Here is a 25461-nt window from a genome sequence, read left to right on the forward strand (position 1 = left end):
CATTCTATGAGGGAGAATATATATGTATGTATACATACATATATTCTTACTCATAAAATCCATTCTCATAGCTTTAATTATTATCCCTTAATGCTAATGGCCCAAAAATCTACTTCCTGTCTCCTAACTCAAACTCTAGTCTCATACCTCCAACTACCTACTAAACATTTCTATTAGATCTCCTAGCATCATTTAAAGTTAAGCATTTCCAAAAGCAAATTTATCTTTCCTCACAAACAAGTTCTTTCTAACTTAATATTTGTCAACAGCACCACTTCCCCAATCATGCAATTTAAGAACTTTGTCTTAAACCTCTTTACCTCATCTACCTGTCTAACTCTTCGCCATTTTTCAGGGTTCAGCTTCCTTCCCTCTTCCACAGAATCTCTGACTGCTTTATACCTAGTAGAGACCCTAAGTCAGGAAGGCTCAAGTGCTATAGAGTTCCCTGCTCTGGGTTCCTAATACTTAGCATAGGAAGGAACAAATAAAAAAGGTGTGTACATCAGATATATAAGTGAAAGACTCTGGAAATAAACATATACAACTCTGGCAGTAATTTTTTCCCCCTGTCAAGTGAACTTTAAAATATTTCTCTTTACTCCTTAGCATCACTACATTTCCCCCCCGGGCATTTGAAGTACAACTATATTACTTCAGTTTTCAGACTAAATTGTACCTGCAAGGTCTCTGCTGTTTGGAGCTTGGGGCCTGAGGAAATAAGCTCATTTGTGCTGATTTTCATTGGTATTGATATACATGGTGTTTGTGCTACATATACAGAACATTTGCCATTGTATATTTTCAAATGATAGGGCAATTTCACTGGTGTGAAAAATGACCTAAGTTTTGGTTTCAGACCTGTGTAATAAAGATAAGCAGAGAGAATTGCACTTACAGTGGTTCTAATAGAACATACACATTTTTTTCTTTTTCTTCCATTTTTTTCTTAGGAGATTGTTGCTCATTGTATATCCAGTATCATCTTTGAATTTTTCCCACAGCTCTTCACTTAGTAAGCATTTTAATAAAGGTTTAATGAATTTGGATTTTACCAAGCAAAGAGATTCAGCAGTTGGCATTTGAACTACTTCATTTTACAGAGATAGCAATAGAATTATTAACCCAGAATTGAAGTCTACTGTGACCCAGCCCAGAAATCAGAAAGAAAGAGGATCCAAGGAATAATGAAATCATAATTATCCTGAAACAGATTTTAACTGCCCATCTAAATGGGGAGCTTTAATTTTAGCCTATCAACTCTGGTTATTTTCAAAAATATGGAGCTTACTAGCCTGACTTCTCTCTAATCCCAAAAGCAGTCAGGGAGAAAAAAGGGATAGAAGCATATAAAGAAATTGATATTCAAGCTGATATTGTTCGGGGTAGTGTCAAATAATTAGTGAAGTAAAGTTGGCAATGTCTCTAAGTATTATGGAAGAAAAGCATGTCTTGAGAAATTCCTCAATGTAACACATGGTTCTTTGTTTTTTCCAGACTAAACTTCACACTTAGACATTTCGACATTACATGTGAAGCTTACAATCATTTTCGATTTTCCCTAAATGAGCTAGAGAAACTCAGAGATGGCAAAATGAAGTTTATTATAGAGCCAATTGAAGCTACTTTCCCCCAGTTCCTTGTTTATGAACGTATAGAGCAGTTGGTAAGTGCCATTCATTTAGTAAACTAGCAGTAATGTGCTGAGTTAATTGCTTTGCCACTAAGCTGTTTAGTCAGCAGAAAAAAAAAACTTGAATGTGCCAAAAGAACTCCAAACTGAAACTTCTTAATTACTGTACTTTAAGAAAGTTTTCTCTCTGCTTTGATAGTAGCATCCAGGGACTGGGGTGTAAAAATTATGAAGTATACAACCATCACGCTTGGCATTTCCTCCTCCCTTTTCTCCTTTTCAATTCTGTTCTCCTTTTTGGCCACTCCTCCCCTCCACCCTCCCAGGGACCCAGTACCCTTCTGTTTGTTTACCCTTCTGAGCAACCTAAGGCTTGCCACTGTAGCTGAGGTCTTCTGTAACATCATCACAACCTCCAGATGTTTCCCAATATTCTTTCAGTAAAAAGTGATCTGCGTGTCAGTGCCCCTTCTCTATAAACCTTGCCATCTTTAAAGGACTAATCTGATTATTAGCCTAAAGTATATTAATAGGTATTATTTTTTTTAACATAATAATACCTTCAGAGCTTTAACCTAAAAGAGTAACTAATAATTTGAATTTCAGTTTTCTAGGAAGGCTGGTAACTTGAATTGCTCTTTCCAGAGTTAAGAGTGCTCTAAACTACCGAATCTGATGATTTTTTTTTCTGTTCTCATCCTTCTTGACATCACTTATGCATTCAATACTATTGACTATCCTTTCCTTCTACTCTCTGCTGTCTGGAATTTCATGACACTAATCTCTCCTGGTTTTTCCCTGATGTGTCTGACTACTTCTCAGTCTCCTTTGCTAGTTCATCATCCATATCATGCCTCCTAAATGTGAATGTTTCCCAAAGCTCTATCCTAGATCCCCCCACTCTTCTGTCTCCATGTTCTCAGTGACCTCATCAGCTTACATGGATTTGATTATCATTTCCAAGCAGATTGCTCCCAAATATATATATTAAACCCCATTCTCTGTCTAAACTGCATTCCAGCACCACTAATTGCCTATTGGATATATCATGCTGGGTATACTGGGGAATAACTACTAGTAGGAGATGCTAGTAGTAGTAGATAGGTGCAGTAGATAGAGCACCAGGGCTAGAGTCAGGAAGATCTGAGTTCAAAGCCGGCCTCAGACACTTACTAGCTGTGTGACCCTGGGCAAATCACTTAGCTCTGTTGGCCTCAGTTTCCTCATCTGTAAAACAAGCTAGAGAAGGAAGTGGCAAACCAGTCCAGTCTCTTTGCCAAGAAAACTCCAAATAGAGTTGCAGTGAGTCAGACACAACTGAAAACTACTGAACAAAAAAACCTGAAAACATCTTAAAACTCAACATGTGTAGAACAGAACTGATTTTCTTTCCCCCATTTCCAACTCATCCCTCTTCTAAATATTCCTATTTCTTTTGAAGAAACCACCATCCTTCTAGTCTCCCAGATTCATTGTCTCAGCCATATCAGCTTCTCTCTCTTTCTCGCCCCGTGTATCCAGAAAGCCAACCAATCTTTCCACTTTTTTGTTCACAACATCTCTTATGTCTGACTCCTCTCTAGTTACACAACTACACCTTAGTTTGGCTCTCATCACCTCTCATCTAGGTTATTTAAATTGGTTTCCCCAACTCAAATCTCTCCCCACTCTAATCTACCCTCCATACTACTGCCAAAGTGATTTCCTTAAGCCTGGATCTGACCGTATCATTAACCCTACTCATTCATCTGCAGTGTCTCTCTTTTGCCTATAGAATCAAATATTAACACACACACACAACACTCCATCTCTTGTCCCTGCTCTTCTACTAGCTGGATTGTACTCCCTCCTCACTTCATAGAATCCCTCTTTGCCTTTAAGATGCAGCCCCAATACCACATTCTACTTGAAACCCTTCCTGACTCCAAAACTAGTGTTTTCCTTTCAAATTACCTTGTATTTAACTACTTTGTATTTATTTGCATTTATTCTCTTTATGTCTATTATTTGATCATTCTATAAAGATAGCTTCCTACCCACCTACACTGAGGTTAGCCCTCAGTGACACACTTGCAAGCATTTTAATACATTGTCTTTTCTAATGCCTGCTTTTATAATGTACATTTGTTCATTCATTGAAAAGCATATATTGGACCCTCGTATTTAATGCTATTTCAAGAAACAGAGGAAATAGTTGCTAAGTTTTGCTATTGTCTTAAATGGGAGAAATTTTTCTTACATCAAAAAAGTTCAATCCCATTATAAGAGAAGGAAACTAGTGACTTTTTTCCCTTTAAAAAAAACTGGCCTTTAAGTATTATCAACATTTAGGGGTACTCCGTATTTGAATGGTACATTTGGGCAGAATTTGAATCAAAACTGGATTGGCATGATTTTTTTTGTAGCAAATGTTTATAAATTATAAATTACATGAACTTTCCCTGTTTTATTAAAAGTATTACTGATCTGTATAGTAACTTGCATTATGCACTCTTATGGATAGATAACCTGCTCAAATTCTACATAAATGTTATGTGAAGGCAAAGTTATATGTGTGTTTATATGTATTTCTTACATGATAGGCATACCTTCCTGTTGACAAGCTCAGGTATAGAAGTGGAAATCATTTGAATGTTTCTACTTTTCAGTATTTCTCTAAATTAAAAAGTTTGATATTTGGATGTCCTAAGCATATTCTTAGCAAATGAGTTTTTTATAGAGAAATGGTGTACTGTTTTACATTCACCTGCAGGCTTTAAGGGTAACAGCGTATAACAAAAGAAAAACTCTATACAAGATTCATCAGCCGCAGTACATTGTGTTTAAGACCCCTTAAAATGTAGAAATTGTGATGACACTCATTTTGGCATTTTTAATTGTTTGAATCCCAAATGTCTTTTATATTGCAAGAGTATTATATATATATTCAACTTTTCTTGCTATAATTAGATGAGAATATCTCAGAATAACAAATTCCCCAATTCCTAAAACAATCTTTATGGTACTGATAGAATATGTTGGTTTATATAAGGTTTAAAAATCTCTTATGCTAATGGATTCCCTATATTAAACTGACATTTTCATCTTAGTGACCAGAATTCAGGTTTAAAATCTGCTCTCCCCTTGCAGGAACTCTGGAAGATTGTTGCTGCTCCAATAAGTTGATCTCTCATGTGAACAAGGCTGAAAATATTCCCCTAAGTCTGTTTACTATAGTTCTTTCTAAGCTGTATCTTCAATAAAATCAAAAGCTACCAAACTATTTTGCTTTAGTTTTTGTAATTAAAAATGGCTAATGTGCCTAGTGCAGTCTAATCATTTTTGAATTTTTGTGATTTTTTCTGCTGTATAACACTGTTCCATACAGCCTTGAGAGCATTATCTCTCGTCTAAGCTGAGTGAGAATTATTTAATTGCCGCCATCTTTACTTGTCATTTGTGAAGCCTCCTGAAGACATTGAGTCCTACCTTTATTCAGTTGAGAGAATTCTCTTACCTCTTTCTTGCTCAGGTACCATTACTGCATTTCAATGGCGGCTGGACCAGGGGTGGGGAACCTGCAGTCTCAAGGCACGTGTAGCTTTCTAGGTCTTTGAGTGTGGCCTTTTTAACTGAGTCCAAGTTTTACAGAACAAATCCTTTTATTAAGGGGATTTGTCCTGTGAAGTTTGGATTCAGCTGAAGGGCTGCACTTGAGGACCTAGAGGGCCACATGTGGTCTCAAGGTCACAGGTGCCCCAACCCTGGGATAGACTAATTATAGGCTTATACTAGTGTTTTTCTCAGTATTGCTGCTTTTGTGCTTGCCGTGTTAACAGCTTGTGTGTATTTGCAATAATCAACACTAAAGAGTCATTTGCTCCTGTTATTTATATTTTCTCTCTGTCACAAATCATTAATATGTCCAGGGCTTACAGCACGTAAGTCTGACTCCATGCCACTGCATCACCACTTCTGGTGCAAGAAGCAAAAGCCATTGTCAGAATTTCTCTTTCTTCTTCTTTTTAAAACCTTAGGGTGATTTGTGAGTAAAATCAGGTAAATGTTCTTCATCCTTTGAAGCAGACACCAAAGCTGCTCACTCCTTTGTACTCTATTTATCTGACCTTTACTCTCTTAATCTAAACTGCCTGATTTGTTTCCTATTACTCCAACCTAATTCCTGTCTCATCTGTGTATATGTGTAATCTGATATACAGACATACTTACATATATGTATGGACGTATGTGTATATGAGTGTGTAGGGCTATAATTTCTTCTGATGCTGTACTAGGTTTTTTTTTTCCTTTTCTTTTTTGAAGTAGTGCTAAACCTTAGGCCCTTGATAATGAGGGTATCTCCATTGGCTCAAGGTAGGATTGCCAACTGACTGGTATTTTATCACAGAAGCTAGATAATTTTAACTGATGTGTCATCAGATGGCCAGGTTTTCTTATTTTTGATTGTATTAACTCTTGTTGCCGACCACTGGATGCTCTTTATTCCTGTACCTGTCATCACTTCTCACTGAATGGCAAGAGAATAGCCAATAAAGGAATAGCTTCCTTCTCCTTCAAGTTCACATGTTCTTTACACAGCTTACTCACTAAGTAAACAAATACCTAGCAAATCTCTGTCTCTTTCTCTCTGTGTTTGTGTGTCTCAGTGAAATAACAGACCTTTCTTGCTTACCTATGCATCTGTATCCTTACCAAATTTGTTCCTAAAATATTCATATCCAATTTTTCTACTACAAATCCATAAGAGGTATTCCTGCCTAACTTTTAAATCTATACCAAGTGAGCAAGACCTGATAGGCCAGAGACAGTTCATACATTGCAAGTTTTCTTTAAGAGATCACTCACTGAAATACTTATCTTTAATTAAGGAAGGTGGCAGATCACGACACAGTAGCTGTGGATGATACTGAGAATTAATGTTTAGAATGGCAATCTGAGCTTCAACCGGATGTGCCACCTTGTTATATTTCAGTGCTAACACTGACATTTTCACAGCCTTGCTAGGTACATGCCTATAAATGTAATTTACATAGAGCAATAGAATTGTCAAGGCATTCACCTGATGCATTAGTGTAGACTCGGGTTTTATGTGTAAACAACTCAGATTGAATGTTTCTTTTAAATGGGGCCAGGAATTAATCTTGATACCACTGTAATTCAAAACATCATCAGATTCCCACTCCTTGGAGTCTAAATGCGATGTTATCGCTCTGCTTTACAGCTTAATTCTGGATTCCTCAGTTTAATGGAGCTTAAGCTGCTTTGCACCAATATTTTAAAATATCCAGACCTTCTGAATGTTGTGATAATTAATTGGGCTAGTGGCTCATTTTGTGGTATGTTCTAGCATTTCAGAATGTTATATGTGAAAAGATGGGGTTTCATCAATATGCGATAGCATGTATTGAAGAAGGTACTAAAATAGTGGAGCTTTGATCTGAAGGTTTTAGTTTTTAGGATCTGTGAGTTTGAAATGTCTTATCAAAAATCAAGGTAGAAAATGCAGTTCTGGGAAGGTAGGGCCATGTATAATTTACTGGGAATTCACTGTGGCATTAATCTCTAGCAGTTCTTTCTTGAAAACAGCTTTCCAAACAAGGAATGAATTTGACCAGTATTGTTAATGATACATGAACTGCTACACGTTGCTTTTTTTTTTCTTAGTGCCAACTGGTAAAATAGCCTTAATTACATTAAAATTTCAGTTTTGCATTAAGGTTACAAGGGCTAGTGCTTGCCTTATAAATCAAGAACATAAATTAAAGTTTGGGACTTACTAAATTAGCTTTCAGGTAATAGGATTTTTTCATTTGAGCCTGCAGATTTGCAAGGTTGAATTTCCTATTTCAGTTTCAGTTTTTCATATAGCAAAACCTTGATTGACCAGGTTTCAGCTATCTAATATTCACTTCCCTCACTCAGACCCTCAACCCCCGCCCCCAGAGTGTGTTTTTAGGAAAGAGACAGATTATAAGAAGGATAAACTTTGTATCAGGGGTTTATCAAAAAACCAACTTTCAAAGTTTCTAGGAATCATCAACCCAGTCTACTGTGTCATAACTTTTGTTCATAGTATAGTCTTCCATGCCTTATCTTGGCATGAAGGTGGTCTCATATAGCCTTTGAGCTCAAATTCTGACAGGTGGTCCTACCAAACTGTAATGGAACTAGCAGCACACTGCCATCAAAGAACCAACCTCAAATATTAAAGCAATTGACCATGAAGTAATATTTTTAGTCAAGGCAACTCAAAGCCATGTCTGAAGATGAGGACAAACTGTGCTGTGTATTGGTAAAGGAAGTTATCCAGAGAAATCACAGTTCTCTTAAAGCGTTTTAACATATGGTGCTTTCACATGCATTATATTCTCATTTTTCCTTATGGAACCCTGTGAAGAAGATCATGCAAGTATAAATTCAATTAACACAACCTTCTCTCTCCATCCTCCTACCCTTTTTCCTTCCCCCGTTCCTTAAGCATTACAATTCATTTCAATTCTATAATTATATTGAATTACAAAGTGTTCCTTAAAGAAATAAAAAGCTACTTAACTTGAAGGATATGCAGTACTTGTGTCTGGACCATGATAATATAATAAAAATGACAATACTACCTAAATTAATTTGTAGCTTTAATGCTATATCAAACTATTAGTAGGATATTTTGCAACGCCTGACCAATAATATTTATTTGGAAGTACAAAAGATCTAGAATCACAAGGGAAACAATGAAAAGGAGTGAAGGGGAGATAGCACTTCCAGACTTCAAATTATACTATAAAGCAGAAATCAAAATTTGTAGCACTACATTTTTAAACATGGCCTAGGTGGAAATTTGTTTTGCTTGACTATGCATAGGTTTTGTGTTTCCCTTTCAATGGAGAATGGGGAGGTGGAAGGGAGAAAAATAAATGCTTGTTAATTGAAAAAAAATTTTTTTAATTATGTAGTAATGATTTTTAATATCATTTGAATAGACTAAATAAGGAAGAATCAAGAGCAATTGCACTCAAGTCAACAAATATTAAGTCCCTGCTCCGTGCCAGGTGCTGAGGATTAAAAACGAAAATAGTCCTTACCTTCATGGAACTTTTATTCTCTTGGGGTGGGGGGGAGTGGAATACAGCATATATGGCATGTGTACAGATACGTATGTACAAGGTAATTTTTAAAAGTCTAGAGCACTAAACAGGGAGAAGGGGAAATACTTCATTGTAGAGCTGACAACTGAGTTGTGTCTTGAAGGAAGATAAGGATTCCAATTTTTCCAGAAATGCAGTAGCACTTACGCAAAGCAGGAGATGGCATATCATGTTAAGGGACTAGCTAGCTATCCCGTTTTGCAGGAACAGAGTATTAAAAAGGGGGAATGATTGCAATAAAACTAGAAAGGTAAGTGAAGAACCAGGCTGTAGAGGACCATAAATGCCAAACTGAGGAGTTTTTTTTATTTTCTCCTAAGGTCAACAGAAAGCCACTGAACATTTTTGAGTGAGGGACTGAGATGGTCAGATTTGTGTTCTAAGGCTATTAATTGAGGAAATGTGTGAAGGATGGCTTGGAAAGGGAATGACTAGAAGGAGGGAGGCCAATTTGAAAGTTGTTGCAGTAGTCCAGATAAAAGATAATGGAGGCCCAAGATAGGATAGAGTTTGTGCAAGTAGAGATAAGAGAATGAATGCAAGAGATGTTTTGGAAGTAGTGTCAATAAGACTTGGCAACTGATGGGATATAGAGATCAATGGAGAAGTAAGAATTAAGGATGACTCCAAAGTTGTGAACCTGGGAAATTGAAGGATGGTGTTTCCCTTGATAGAAATGGGAAAGTTTAAAGACAGGATGGCCTACAATAAGTGCAATTAATCAAAGTTTTCTGTATTATGACGGGCAATCTTATAAAAGAAGTTGAATTTAAATTATCACCACCACCCAAAAAATACCATAAAACATTTAAGGAAAGGCTTTAAATTTAGTTTAAGTATACAGATAATTTTGAAAAGTACCAAATTTCTGTCCCTCTAGACTGGCATGGGGAAGAAATTTTCTAAAGGTTTTTGTTGTTTTCATTAATATGACTTTTTATCTATCAACTTTGACCACCAAAACAAAGATTTGGAACAATTAAATTCAGAGGAATAGTTCTAGAAGGTAGAGAAAGAATTGGCACTTCACTAATAGTCCCTAGTATTATAGAAAATTCTACTTAGTTCTCCTGGTTGAAACCAAAATGTAGCATAACATGGGAGGATTCTAGAACTGTGTATGTATTTGTATGTATGTATGTATGTATGTAAGTATATATATGTATATATACATACACACACATATATATACATATGTATATATGTATATGGATATATGTAGTATATATACATATGTATACACATATGTACTGTGTGTGTATGTATGTATATACTGTGTAGGCCCATAAATTAGGGATTAAGGGTGACTAGAGAGAATACTTTTAAGCTTTATAATAGCTAACATTCATATAGTACTTTACATATATTGCCTTACTGATCCCCCTCAACAACCCTGTGAGGTAGGGCTATTGTTATCTCCATTTTACAGATGAAAAAACTCAGGCTGACCACTGTACCTCCTACTTGCTTCATATTTCAATTTGCTTTATGCTTGTTTGAAAATAGATGGGAATAGCATAGCAAATTTGGCCTTCATCTTTACAACATTAAACAAGCTTACAGAGTACTAACATGCAATCCATACAGCCATACTAGCATATGACTTCCGACTAGCTGACCCTCTCCCATTGGAAGTAAAATGCTGCATGGAGGCAGAGCAGTGCTATGAGAAGAGAGCTGGACTTAGCGTCAGAGGACCTAGGTTTGAATTCTATCTGTCATATACTAAATGTGTGGCCCTGAGCAAGTCACAAGCTCACTGTACCTCAGTTTCCTCATCTGTAAAGTGAGTGGGTTGGACTTGCTGACCTCTAGAGTCCCCTCCAGCTCTAAGTCTTAGGACCGTATATTAAATTGCAGCCTCTTATCCTTTAACAAATAAACACCTCCTGGAGAGTCACCCAGGAGAAAATTCAATTCCTTAAACCATTGACTGGTTAGCTAATTGTTTCCCCTACCATCATGAATCATACTTTTGTCAATGTAAGATTAGACTGAAAAAGAGAGGTTTGAATAACTAGCTCCTAGAGGGAAATCTTGAATCTAAGGTGAATGATTACTCAGTAGTTGGGAACTATCCAGGGGTCTGCTGGAGCCAACCCCTACCCCTCACAATTGTTTAGTTTGCAATGTGAGCATTTACCTTGGAAATCAGCAAATGCTATTAGTCTAGGCTTGATTTATTGTTTTGTTAATTGTCTAGACTTAAGAAAGTGATGGAGAAAATGTTAATGCAGATTCAACTTAAAAGTGTGTCCTACATACATTTTTCTGGCCGAGCTGATTGCTAAACATCTACCAGTAACACCTCTGGGAATTGTACAATAACAATGAAATAAAATCTCCATGAACAAGATTTTTAAGGGATGAGAAATGGTGGTCAATACTTTTATAAACCTTGTCCCTGCCCCACCCCCAACCCATACATTCTAAAGAATTTGGGTTTTTTTTCCCCTAACACATAGTAACATTGCTGATAAAGGACAAATTTTATTCGCTTAAATCAATGAACAAGCCTTTATTAAGTCCTTACTATGTATTAGTCACTTTGCTAATGCTAAGGACACAAAGAAAATTTAAAAACAGTCTTTGTCCTCAAAGAACTTACATTCTAAGGGAGCAGACACATATAAACAGGTGTATACAAAATAGATTCTTAAACTGGGGTCTATGAACTTGCTTCTTTTAAAAATATTTTTATAACTATTTCAATATAATTGGCATTCTTTGCAATACTTTGTATTTTATTTTATCTACTTAAAAACATTATTCTGAGGAGTCCATAGGCTTCCCCAGACTGCCAAAACTTTCATGACACAAAAACAGATGAAGAACCCTTGCCTTAGAAGAAGGCAAAAGCAGCTGGGGAGATTGATAAAGACCTCTTGCAGAAAGTTGCATTTGAGATGGGTCTTGAAGGTAACCAGGCATGGAGGCAGGAGATAGAATTTTGTGTTAGAAAAAGAACTAGCCAGCCTGTTTGATAGGAACAAAAGATACAAAAGATAGTGGGTGAAGAGGGAAGTAATATGCAATAAGACTAGAGAGGTAAATGGGAACCAGACTATAGAGAATCACAACTACAAATACCAAGCTGAGTTTTTTGTAATTTTATCCTAAGGGCAATAGTAAGCCACTGATTATTTTTGAGTAAGAAAGTATCTTGGTCAGATTTGTGTCCTTTTTTTTTTTTTTTGCTGAGGCAATTGGGGTTCAGTGACTTGCTCAGAGTCACACCTAGTAAGTGTTATGTGTCTGAGGCTCAGATCTGTGTTCTAAGGATATTGATTTGTCCTTAGATATATAAAGAATAATGATGTATGAGGATGTAGCCTTAGATGTATAAGGATATTCATGTATCCTTAGATGTATGAAAGATGGATTGGAAGGGGAAAGACTGAAAGGATGTAGGCCATTTTGAAAGCTACTACAATAGTCCAGGTAAGAGACAAAGAAGGCCCAAGATTCTCAGAGCCACAAGTGAGTGAGGAAAACATTTCAGATATATGGGATAGCCAGGGCAGAGCCACAGAGACAGGTGATGGTACATTGAGTGTGAAACAGCAGGACAGCACCACTGTGGCTGTATTACTAACAATACTAACTAACTCTAAGGTTTGCAGAATGCTTTACGTTTTGCCTATTTGATCCTCCCAACAATTCTGTAAAGTGAGTGATGTTGTTATCTGCGTTGTACAGATGAGGAAGTGACTTGCCCAGGATCACGCAGCTAATAAGTATCTGAGGAAGCATTCAAAATCAGGTGTTCCTGACTCCAGGTTCAGAGCATATAAGGAAAGAGGCCCAGATATGTTACATGATCTGCCCACGATCACAAAACTAGTAAAAATAACAGGAGAAATTTGAGCCTAGAGCTCTCCTTTGCATTACACCATGCTCTTCCCTACCTTGTGACAGCCATCTCCATAAACTCTATCTCTCTGTCCATGTGGTTTTCCTCTTTTAAAATCATTTTCTGCCTTTTAGTTTTGTGTATCTCAGGAGGTAAGAAATACCTCCAATTCAAAATATCAAGTACAGAACCTGATTTTAGTTAAACCAGTAACTTGATCATAGAAAAAATGTTGTTGTTCAGTTGTGTTCAAATCTTCATGACCCCATTTGGGGTTTTCTTGGCAAAGATACTGGAGTAGTTTGCCATTTCCTTCCCCAACTCATCTTACAGATGAGGAAACTGAGGTGAACAGGGTTAAGTAACTTGCCCAGGGTCATACAGCTAGCAAATGTCTGAGGTCAGATTTTAATCCAGGTCTTCCTGACTCTAGGCCCCAGTGCTCTATCCATTGCTTTTTAAAAGTGATAATCTTGAGGCAGCTAGGTGGCCCAGTAGATTGAACACCAGCCCTGGAGTCAGAAAGACCTGAGTTCAAATCCGGCCTTGGACACAAAACACTCACTGGCTGTGTGACCCTGGGCAAGTCACTTAACCCCAATTGCCTCATCCCCACCAAAAAAAGGTGGTAGTCCTAAAGACATTCCTTGTAATGGCAGTCTGATTAAATATAAGCCTTTCTCCATGAAGATAATTGGCAGGTGCCTGGAAATAGTTCCCTTAGCCTTATGTGCTTTTTGTCAAGGAACCAAGGCTAAGATGGACAAAATTAGAAAGCCTAAATAAGTTTATTTAAATGCCTAGACTTGTTAGCAATGGGAGAAAATTTGCAAAATTATCTAGCCTAACCAGCTGTATTTTAAAGCTGAAGAAACTGAGGACAGAGATACTAAACATCCAGAAGAGAAGCAGTTTAGCAAGTGAACAATTTATTTACAGGCAGCACTTAATAACCTGCAAATATAGGGTTGTTTGATGTGCTCAAATGTTCAGATTGGGAAGAAGATCCAGACATGTCACTTCCTTCAAATATATAATTGAAATGTGCTCCCAAGGATAAGAAAATAGAATTGAGGAGATTAACAAAAGCAAAAGTCATTCTTGTAAGACAGTAAAAAAAACTAAGACATGGGATCCGAAAAGCATCTTTCAAGGTTTTGATATTAGGGTCTTCATAACCAATGTTCTTGCCCAACCTTCAAAGGAAGATGGCACCAAAAGGAGGAGACCTGTCCCTACAGACCCCTATCAGTTTAGACTGTCTCCTCCCCCATCACTCCCAACCTCCTACAAACTTGGTCCAGATCAATGATATAACGCCTTGGTGATGTGTCTGAAACATAGTGATAGTGCCTATTCAGACACAAACTAGGCCCTTTAAATTGAGGGCTGACTAGTGGGCCTGAGTTATCCTGACACAAAAGACAATAGAATTTCCTGCACAGTAGAGGAAGTAACTACAGTTGGTGTCCTATCATGGTGTTGAAACTATTAGCTCTTGAAATCACTGATGAAGAAACATAGATTCAGGTTTGTTACTCGACCTCTCCAAGGCTATAATTCCATTCAATTCAATAAACACTTATTAAGCACATGCTACATGTCAGCCACTGTGCAAAATGCTGGGAATACAAAAATAAGGCTCTCTCAAGAAGATTACATTCTAGGGGTAGCTAGGTGGCATAGTGGATAGAGCACTGGCCCTAGAGTCAGGAGGACCTGAGTTCAAATCCAGCCTCAGACATATAACACTCACTAGCTGTGTGACTCTGGGCAAGTTACTTAACTCCATTGCCTAGCCAAAAAAAATTAAAAGAGAAGAAGCAGCTCATATTCTGCTGAGAAGGGGGCCCTGGGTGACAGAACATGCATATAAATAAGTCAATACAAAATATATATGTAATAGTGACCATCCAGGCCCCTATTGCCTGAAGGCCAGATTGTTACATTTTTGTCCCTCACCTAGGGTTCTCCAGTACCCTTAAAGAGGCTTGGGGGTGTCTAGGATTTCTGCCATTAACTGTAGTCCCCATCTATAATGTTCCCCCAATTTTAGGAGGTGTAGCCTAGTTCCATTTAACCACTTAAGAGATAAGATTTTACAAAGCAATGTTTATGTCAAACAATGGTAAGAATAAACATAAAAACACCTCCTACCCAAATCTGGGAGCATAATCACCCCTATACCACTTCTATTCTGGGGAGAAAAGGGGGATTATGTTCACAGTTTAGCTTAGTTCCTATATAGCGCAGTCCCAAGCTACAAACAAAAGTCACCTTTGGGTATGAGTCCCAGGCATCCTGGCTTCACATCTGGCCTTGAATCCTGCCTTCAAGGTCACCATGACTCAAATCTGGGCCAGTGGTGATTCCACCACCTATGCTTAGAATTGAAAAGGACGAAGAAAAAAGACCTAAAACAAAACCCCAAGCTTGATTCTCAGGGCCACAGGGTAAAAGGTGGTGAGGAGGGGAAGGTAGCTCATGTGTGACTGAGGGGCTTGTTGTGTGTGGTGATTAAAAAAGAAAATCTAATGAGCTACAATACTGAAAGATCTTACAGCTTACGGGCTGCTGAGATGGAACTGAGTTAGTATAAAAAGACTTTAGCAGGCTAAGGGACTTTTCACCTAGGCAGCCTTTACATCATAAGGATTTGGAGAGGAAGTCAGTGGTAAGATTAGAAGAATCTGGTGATTCACTGGAAAGAGCAATGGAGTTGGGTTTCAAGAGATCTAGGTTCTAACTCCACCACTAACTACCTATGTAATTTTAGCAGTCAATCTCCACCTCAGTTTCCTCAACTTTATTTTTTTGGAGGCAATCAGGGTTAAGTAACTTGCTCAGGGTCACATAGCTAGTAAATATCTGAGGCAAGATTTCTGACTTCCTGACTCCAGGGCCAGTGCTCTATCCACTGCACCATTTAGCTGCCCCCCATCTAATTCTTACTAAGGTGTCATTGAGTACTAATTCGTTATTCAATAAGCATTAAGTATGTACTGTGTGTGATACACTGTTTGGCACTGAGAGATACAAAGACAAAAATGAAACTTCCTGCTCTCGGGAACATACATTCTAAGGAGTAACAATATATAATCTTCCCAGGTAACAAACATATTTTACTTTTTCTTTTTTGGTGAGGCTGGGGTTAAATGACTTGCCCAGGGTCACACAGCTAGTAAGTGTTAAGTATCTGAGGCTGGATTTGAACTCAGGTCCTCCTGACTCCAAGGCCAGAGCTCTATTCACTGCACCACCTAGCTGCCCCTAACAAATACATTTTAACAGGACCTTCAAAGCCTTAGAAGTGAGCATTATCTGAGAATTTCAGACCCAGTGGCAGGTATTATGGGAAAAGAATTTGAGGGACATTTCTTCATCTCTCAAAATGCGCCAGGTATAGGCAGCTGCCTAATTTGCCTATACATAAGCTGACCACATCTTTCTGTTCTTTAGCATTATTTATGGAAGCAAATGTCCTTCTTCTAACAGCGTATTAGAAATTATGGAGGCATAAAGAACTTAAGGACTTTACCAAAGGATAGTGATAACTCCCTCTCTGCCAGCGTCTTAACCGTTAAATATTTAAAGTGTGGTGTAGTATAAGGAGCACTAAACTAATAATAAGAGCTAGCAGCTAGATAGCATTTTAAGGTATGCAAAGTACTTTACTAATAACATATCATTTTATCCTCAAAACAACCATAGGAAGTAGGTGTTATTATTGTCCTCATTTTATGGATAGTATTAAATGATTTGCCCAGGGTCACCCAGCTAGTATCTTTGAACTAGTAAGTGGATTTGAACCTCAGATCTTTTTTTTTTTGGCTAGACAATGGGGTTAAGTGACTTGCCCAGGGTCACACAGCTAGCAAGTGTCAAGTGTCTGAGGCCAGACCTGAACTCAGGTCCTCCTGACTTCAGGGCTGATGCTCCATCCACTGCACCACCCAGCCGCCCCATGACTCCAGGCCTTCTTGACTCCAGGCCCAGCAGTCTATCCATTGCACCACCTACCTAGATGCCCCAGACTGTCATGCTGCCTCCATAACAGAGATTCAGATTCTTCTGTCCCTGCCATCAACTTGCTGTTTGATCTTTGGTGTGCCTCCATTTATTGAGATCGGAACTGCAAGTGATAACCTATTTCTAGGACTTTAATTATTACTGAAATTGAATATTTGGCAAGGAAAATATCGTACAACATAAGTTCTCCCCAGAAAACAATGAATGGCTTCCATGCTGGGCCTCTGGATCATACTCACCATAAGATGGCAATGGTTGTTGTCCTTTGTTCTCGAAGAGAACCAAAATGATGTCACTGTGTTAGAGTCAAGTTACAGTGTGTCTGATTGTGGCTGATCAGAAATGACGGTGATGCGACCTTAGCAATAAGCAGTGAATACCTCTATAGAAAAGTCATTCTCCACATTGTTCACCCACTGAACCTCTCACCCTCACTGCCATATTTCCTTTAATAACATCAATTCTCAAAAGATGACCTGTGAATGGCCTCAGGGGGAATTGTGACCTCATCATGTAGGATTGTTTATCATAGTCACAATTTGATTTTCCAGATACTTTGCTGGATCTTAGATCTGGAAGTGACCCTGGTGGGGCAGGTAGGTGGCACAATGGATAGAACCCGGGCTCTGGAATCAGGAAGATCAGAGTTCAAGTATGACATCAGACATTTGACACTTAGCTAGTGTGTGACCCTGGGTGAGTCACTTAACCCCGATTGCCTCAACGCACACAAAAAAAAAAGTGGAAGTGACTTTGGTGATCTTTTAATCAAATCCTCTCCTTCTAGATGAGAAAACCATGGAAGGGTTTAGGCAATGCCTTGTCTAAGTTAACCCAGCAATTTAGTGGGGGAAATTAGAACCCAGGTTCCAGGGGAGTGAGAAGTAGATAGAATGCTAGATTTCTAGTCAGAAATACCTAGGTTCCAATTCTGACCCAAGCACTTTTATGTGATCCTAGGCAAGTAAATCAACCTCTCTCTGTGCCTCAGTGTTTCCATCTGTAAATTAGGGAGTTGGCCTCAATGTCCTCCAAGGTCATTAAATATATTATATTATAATATAGGATATATATTAAATATATGATCCTGACTACCAAGTCACTGCTCTTTCCAATAGCATGCTGCCTGTGCCCTCTGCTGGTGATATGCCTCTCTCATCCTACATTGCTTCATGAGGTGAACCATGATTTAGTTGTTGATTCTGAATATTCTGGACTCTGCATTCTCTTCACCACATCTATTTGTTCTATCTCACCCCCTCCCACACCTACCAATGCAGCAATCTAACACACTGATTTTAGTTTCAGGTTGCTCCCTTAGTTGAGGATGAGGCTTGTTTGTATTGACCCTAGAGAGTGCTCCAATTTCCGTTAATCCCAGTATCACTCCTCAAGAAGGGCAAGAAGCAGGGTGGTGTATAATAGGCACCCAGAGCTAGGAACCATAGGTTCAAACCTTGCTTTGACATCTATTGTGTATATAGACAAGAGCAAGTGACTTCAACTCTGTAAGACTCGGTTTCTCATCTATATAATGGAGATCATGATGCTTATACTATCAAAAGAAGTCAAAGACAGAAAGATCCCCAATAAACCAAAATATTACTAATAACACTCTTTCTGGTAGCAAAGAACTATAAACAAAATTGATATGTATCAATTGAGGAATGACAGCAAATTAGGGTATATAAGTCAGTCAACAAACATTATTAAGCACCTACTATGTGCCCGGCAGAGGCTTGCAATATAAAGATTATATATGATTGTGATGAAATACTACAGTGCTATAAGAAATGATGAGCTCAGTGATTTTAGAAAACCATGGCTGGACTTGCACAAAATAAAGAAGAATAAAATGAGCAGGATCAAGAGGATGTTGTATACAGTAACAGCAATATTATTTTAAGAACAATTTTGAGCCAATAAGTCATTTTGACTATTATAAATACTCAGATTAACTACAAAGGATATATATGAAGGAAGACACACTCTGCATCCAGAGAAAGACCTGATAAATGAAGTATGCATAAAATGATTTTACACATATATGTGTACATATACATATATATGTATATTTGTATCTAAGCCATCTCTTGAAGGGGAAGAAAAAAAAAAGAAATTTTCATGATAACATTATATATTTAAAAGGAATAGCAAGTTGTACATAATAGATTTGTAGTTTCATGTGCAATCATTTTTTTTACTATACTATGTTATGAAAATGCTTGTTTTATTCTGTAAAATACATTTTTTGGGGGTTGGGCAATGGGGTTAAGTGACTTGCCCAAGGTCACACAGCTAGTAAGTGTTATGTGTCTGAGTCCGGATTTGAACTCAGGTCCTCCTGAATCCAGGGCCAGTGCTCTATCCACTGCGCCACCTAGCTGCCTCCTAAAATACATTTTTTGAAGTAAAAAGCAGTCCCAGCTTTCAGAGTGCTTAGAATCTAGTGGGAGAGGCAACATGTAAGCAACTATGTACAAATAGGCTATATGTAGGATAAACTGGAAATAATCAACAGAGGGAAGGCACCAGAATTAAAGATGGAGGGAAAGCTTCCTGTATAAGATAGGATTTTAGCTGGGAGCTGAAGAAAACCAGGAAAGCTAGGAAGCAGGGATAGCCAAAAGTATTCCAGGAACAGGGGACAGACATTGAAAATGCCCAGAGCCAGGAGATGGAGTGTCCTGTTTGAGGCAAAGCAAGGAGGCCAGTGTTACTGATCACAGAGAATGGGCAGGAGCAAGAGTGAGGGGGGCATGAGGTATAAAAAGAGTGAAAAGGTAGAAGGCAGCAAGTTTGTGAAGAGCCTTGAACTCCAAAAACAGGATTTTATATTTGAACTTGGAAGTGATAAGAAGCCACTGGAGTTCATTGAGTAGAGGGGCATGACATGATCAGATCTGTGCATTAGGAATATTACTTGAACAGCTAAGTGGAAGATGTATTGGAGGGGAGAGAGGCTTGTGTCAGGGATACCAGCCAACAGGCCATTGCCGTAGGCCTGGTATGCGATGATGAAGACCTGTGCCAAGGCGGGGCAGCATTCAAGCAGAGAAGGATTGTATGAGATACATGTTATGAAGGTAAAATTAGCAAACTTTGGCAATGGACTAGATATGGGGGTGGAGGAGGTGGTGGTGTTAGAAAGGGTGAGGAGCTGAGGATGACAACTAGTGTGTAAGCCTGAAGGATGATGATACCCTCCACAGTAATAGAGAATTTGGGAATGTGCAGGGGAGGAGACTTTGCGAGGAAAGTTAATGAGTTCAGTCTTAGACATGCTAAGTGTAAGATGTCTATGGGACATTCAGTTTGAGACATCCAATAGACAGTTGGAGATGTGAGACTGGAGGTCAGGAGAGAAGTTAGGATTGGATAAATAGATTTGAGAATCATCATTATAAAGATGACAACTGAAGCCATGGGAACTAAAGAGACCAGAAAAAAGAAGAGAGGGACAAGAGAAGAAGGCCTAGGACAGAGCCATGGAGAACGGCCAGGATTCGCAGGCATGCTAATGCATAGAAGGAATGAGTAGCTTTATAGTAAGAAATAGGGGTGAAGGGTTGAGGTGAATGGGAATTAGGGAACAAGCAGTGGGAAACTGGGAATGGAGTTGGAATGATGACCACCAGGGGTTTAAAATCACTGGTATGGGGAGGATATGATCTGGAGAAGTTTGTTAATCACTGAGAAGAGTTGAGATAGATTTTCATTTTCCGTAGCAATTTGAATGAATACAGTGAAATACAGTGAAGATTAAAAAAAAAGTAAAGGAAGATGTATATAAACTTATGCAAAGTAAAAACAGAACAAATCAAATAACATATACAAGAAGGGGAAAAAACCCCAAAATTCTGCATAATAATAATAGTAAAATAACTAATATGTATTGTGTTTTGGCACAGTGGGTAGAGTGCTGGATCTGGAATCAGGAAAATGCATCTTCCTGAGTTCAAATCTGGCCTCAGACACTTACTAGCTGTGTGACTCGGGTCAAGTCACTTAACCTTGTTAGCCTCACTTTCCTCATCTGTAAAAAGAGCTGGAGAAGGAAATGGCAAACCATTCCACCCTAACTCTGCCAAGAAAACCCCAAATGGGGTCACAAAGAGTTGAACACAACTGAAAAATGACTTGGACAAGTGTGTCTTAAGATTTGCAATGCACTTTATCTATGTTATTTCATTATAATGACCAAGAAACTTGGCCCTGGATAAGATTTAAAAGAGTGTGCATTATCCCTTTCTTCTTTAAAGAGGAGGGGAACAGTGAGTGTGGAGTTTCATATTGTCGGACCCAATTCATATGTTGGCTAGTTTGATGAACTAGGGGTTTTTTTTCCTTTCATATTCTGTTATAAGGGATGACTTGCTGGATAGGCAGGAGAGAAATATGCTCCGAGGTGAATACAAGTTAAAAAATTAATAAAAAGGTTTTTATCTTTAACATGGTATAGAAATATGAATTATTTATTACTTTCTGACAGTTGTGGTGGAGTAGTTTTTACATTGGTATGTAGGATTAGATCGAGTAAATGGTCCATAGGATCTTTGCTGAAGTGGTTCATGAATCCAAAAAGTTTAACAAAAAAAAAGTGTTCTGGAATAGATGAAAACTATTACTCCCTCATCTTTATGATTTACTGCTCTGGGTTTCAGTCTTGCTTTATCCCATCCTGTACAACACTCTTAAAGACAGATTGTAAAATAATAGCCTTTATCTTCTTCGGTCAGTGAGCCCAAGGGATATTATCAATGACTGGGCATCAGATGAACGTATCTATCCCACAAGGATAAGATCCTAAATCAGAGAAGGTTGCTAATATAGTGAAGGACAGGGGAAAAAATCCAAAGTGACCCCACAAATTGAAGAAATGGTCCCTCAGCCACAAAGGACAATAAGTCTGGGGGCAAGTGCACAGTGGTTTGATTAAGGACCAGAGTCACAACCAAAACAGAGATGATGAGGATAAGACGGTCAGAAATTCACTTAGCAGAAAGATATCATAATTATAATTGCCTACAAACTGAGTATAGGCATGCTTTGAAAGATATGTGATTTCACTGATGTGAGACAATTGTAGCTCTTGTATGTTTTCTGAGTTTCCATGGTCAGAAAAAGTTGTCACATGGTGACCAGTCTTATGGTGGTGAGCTTTTCTCCACTTAGCTAAATTGATTGCCAAATGATAGATACTCTGTTTCTGTACATATACCCAAATACTTTTTCATTTATTGCATAAAATGAATGAGTTGGGAATATTGTGCTAAGATGTATAAAGAGTAACAAGATTGGAAACAATTCTTCTAATATGTGTTCTGTATTCATCAGAATCTCACTATAATGATATAATTGTGCCCAGTTTGTACACTCATACTTGGAGAGGGTCCAGAAGAGAGTAACTCAAATAAACAAAGAATGGAAGATTTGGCCCTGTGACAAAAGATTAAGGGGGAAGACTTTTCTTAGCCCAGAGTGATGAGTTGTGATGACAATACACAGGTGATAATCAGATATTTTCTATATTCATAGAAAAAAATTGACTGGAAAGGTAAAACAGGTGTTGAATATATTAGAGGTACAGAATTCTATTAAACTATGAAGCTATATTTGTTAGATCATAATTTCATGAAGGTAAAGGTATAGCTTCAAATAGCTAGAATGGATGCTAGATAGAAGCTGTGGAATTCCAAATTTGAGAATAGAATAGACAGAAACCATCAGGCTTAGACATTTAGAATCAGAGAATCACAGAACTGGAAAAAACCTCAGAATATTTCATCCAACTGCCTCATTTTGCAGAGAGAAACAAAGTAACTTATCCATGGTCAAAGGGCTAGTAGCCAGCTTGTGAACCAGGTTGTGAACCAAGGTCTTCTGAGTGAGAGGCAAGATGGTAATGTGGAAAAGAACCCTGGATTTAAAGTCAGAAGACCTAGGTTCAAACCCTACCTATGTCTCTTACTACTTAAGTGACCTTGTATAAGTATAACCTACTCTAGGCCTCAGTTTCCTCATCTGTAAAATGAGAGTGTTGGACTAGATGTCCTCTAATGTTGCTTCCAGCTCTAAATCTATGATTCTAAATCCAGTACTCCCTCCCTCACACCAAGAGATTCATAGAAGGAAGGAAACTTAGAGATCATGCAATCTAATCTCTTCATTTTACAGATAAGGATTCACTTTCTTGACCTTCCCTTGACATTTATGTCAAATAGCGCATAAATCAGATGCCCAGATGAGCATGATGCTATATGAAAACTAATTTCTATATATGGATTTTCCCCCCAGGGAACATCTCATATAGAAGACACACTACAGAAGCAGAGGTACAAAACACAATGGAAGAAGAGAAGGATTAAAAAGAAAAAAAACTACTAGACTCATCTTCCTGGGTTCAAATATGACCTCAGACACTTACTAGCTTTGTGACCTTGGGCAAGTCACTTAACCCTGTTTGCCTCAGTCCCTCATCTATAAAATGAGCGGGAGAAGGAGATGATAAACAACTCCAGCATCTGCCAAGAAAACTCCAAATGGGGTCACAAAGAGTCAGACACAACTAAAACTGAACAACAACAACTCTAATATGATAGAATTACAATAGATAATCTCTAGGGTTTTTCCCAACTTTTTACGGTGTACTTCCATGCACCAGAGAACCCTGTAATAATATGACTTTAATAAGGTTCAGATTTTTGTAAGTCAAATCACACCCACTGAACAATAAGTATATACAATAAAAAACTGATACCACATGGTAAGGCAGATTATAGTTTTGTGTTGTCACTCAACATGTGTGTTTTGGATTTTATTCTATGTGCATGAAAACAGGAAATGAAAGAAAATTTGTTTTTTTAAGAAGTTATTCCAGTGTCATAGTTTATAAAGGGCTTAATCAGCTTTCTATCAAATCAAGAGTCTCCTTCTAGCCATATTTGAATTCAGTATAGAAGCAGATACTGACACAAAATTCATGTCAGCAAACTACTGATTATATGAGATATGTATTCCATAAGGCCTATCTTGTGCAAAAGATATATGACTGATCATGTGTGAGAGAATATCAGCTAATAAGGATTTTACTGAGTATGGTCGTTTTCTTATTTTGCAATTCATCATTTTAGGAATAGCCTGCAGGGCAAGGGAGGTTTGTACCGTATTAGACAACTGGTGAGCAAGAAGCTGCCCAGTTTCATACTAATGAATACAGTGGAATCTTATGTCAGTGCCTTTAAGTTTAATTTGGAGTCAAAGGATCTGAGACTGAATCCTTTGCTTTACTTTGGGATATATACTGCTTGTGTGATTTTGGGTTTGTCATTTAATCTTTTGTTGTTGTTGTTTTGCTTTTTGGGTGAGATGATCGGGGTTAAATGACTTGCCCAGGGTCACACAGCTAGTAAGTGTCAAGTGTCTGAGGTCGGATTCAAACTCAGGTCCTCCTCACTCCAGGGCTGGTGCTGTATCCACTGCACCACCTAGCTGCCCCTAGTTATTTAATCTTGATGAGCCTCAGTTTCTTCATCTAGAAAATGAGAGATTTGTACTAGATGAACACTAAGATCCTTTCAAGATTTAAGCTTATGATCTTATGATACAGGTAAGAGTAGAGTGATGAGAGTGAGTTCTCTGGCAATGTGAAATAACTAGGCTGTATACTCCATGAGGGCAGGGGCTACATCTTAGGCAGATGTCATATCTCCTCCAGAGCTTTGGATAAGCATTTCACTCGAAAAACAAAATGTTCGTTGAACTGAATCAAAACGTTGGAAGGAAAAAAAAGAAGAAAACCAGCTTTTCAGCAGGTGTATTGCTGGACAGTTCTTTGGTCACATTGGATGAAGTAGTAGCGGGCATCAGAAGAAATGAACTTCATCAGCCTCCCATTGGATGTAATAGAATCCTCTCTTTCTCATTAAATAATTATTTACGATGATTCAAGACAATCCCAAAGAACACGTGATGAAAAATGCTATCTACCTCTGGAGAAAGAACTGATAAAATCTGAATGCAGCTCAAACCATACTTTTTTCACTTTATTTTGTGCATTTTTTTAAATCTGTGTTTGCTTTCACAACATGACTAATATGGAAATATATTTTGCATGATGATTACATGTGTGTGTGTGTGTGTGTGTGTGTGTGTATAACCTATATTAAATTGCCTACTGTTTCAGGGAAGGGGAAGAGAAGAGAGACAGGGAGAGAATTTGGAACACAATTTAAAAACAAATGTTAAAATTGTTTTTACATGTAACTGGGAAGAAATGAAATATTATTCAAAAATTGTTAAATAAGCACATATTACATGACAAGCATAGATTTTTATTTTTACTTAAGTATAAGACACCACTCAAACTCTCAAAACCTCATGATTTCTCTGAGGAAAAAACAAAACAAAACAAAAGATATGTAAGATGATGTACCATCAGTGGAATACATGTTTTGAGTAGTTTGCACAGAGTTAAGAATGCATTATGCTGAACCATTCATACCCTCACTCAATCTCTCTCTCACCCTAGATACCAAGGACATGTATTTACAAGATGGTTGGTTGACAGTAGGGAGGTAGAACAGTCTAAGACCAGTAAAGTGCGTCAATCCAGCTGATCCACAGGAATTGACCCTATTACTTTGTCCACATTAGGCCCATATTCAGACCTCCTGAATTAAACAGACTTTGACACACGCACTGAAGAATCAGAAGGACTGTGGACTAGAATCGTGTAGAAAGAGTATTGACATTAATTCTCATAAACTTTACAAGGCAGATTACTTAACTAGAAAAGAAAAAAA

At 38.0% G+C, this 25461-nt stretch overlaps 1 protein-coding gene across 6 annotated transcripts in view; it reads left to right on the forward strand.

The window, feature by feature from the left end:
* The window catches only part of METTL22 (methyltransferase 22, Kin17 lysine), a 36390-nt gene extending 11610 nt beyond the window's left edge, over positions 1 to 24780 (forward strand). For 3 of the 6 annotated variants that reach the window (XM_020972987.2, XM_020972986.2, XM_020972988.2), the window contains exons 10-11: positions 1498 to 1666; positions 22955 to 24780. In XM_020972987.2, coding sequence (XP_020828646.1) covers positions 1498 to 1666; positions 22955 to 23044 — 259 coding nt within the window. In that variant the 3' untranslated portion in view covers positions 23045 to 24780. Of the gene's footprint in view, positions 1 to 1497; positions 1667 to 4762; positions 4893 to 22954 lie in introns of those variants that run through there. The other 3 variants (XM_020972989.2, XM_078152769.1, XM_020972990.2) reach the window with 2 other exon arrangements.
* The last annotated feature ends 681 nt before the right edge of the window (positions 24781 to 25461 follow it).

The sequence above is a fragment of the Phascolarctos cinereus genome, unplaced genomic scaffold, assembly GCF_003287225.1.
Source record: "Phascolarctos cinereus isolate Bilbo 61053 unplaced genomic scaffold, phaCin_HiC Scaffold_4;HRSCAF=312, whole genome shotgun sequence".
NCBI lineage: Eukaryota > Metazoa > Chordata > Mammalia > Diprotodontia > Phascolarctidae > Phascolarctos > Phascolarctos cinereus.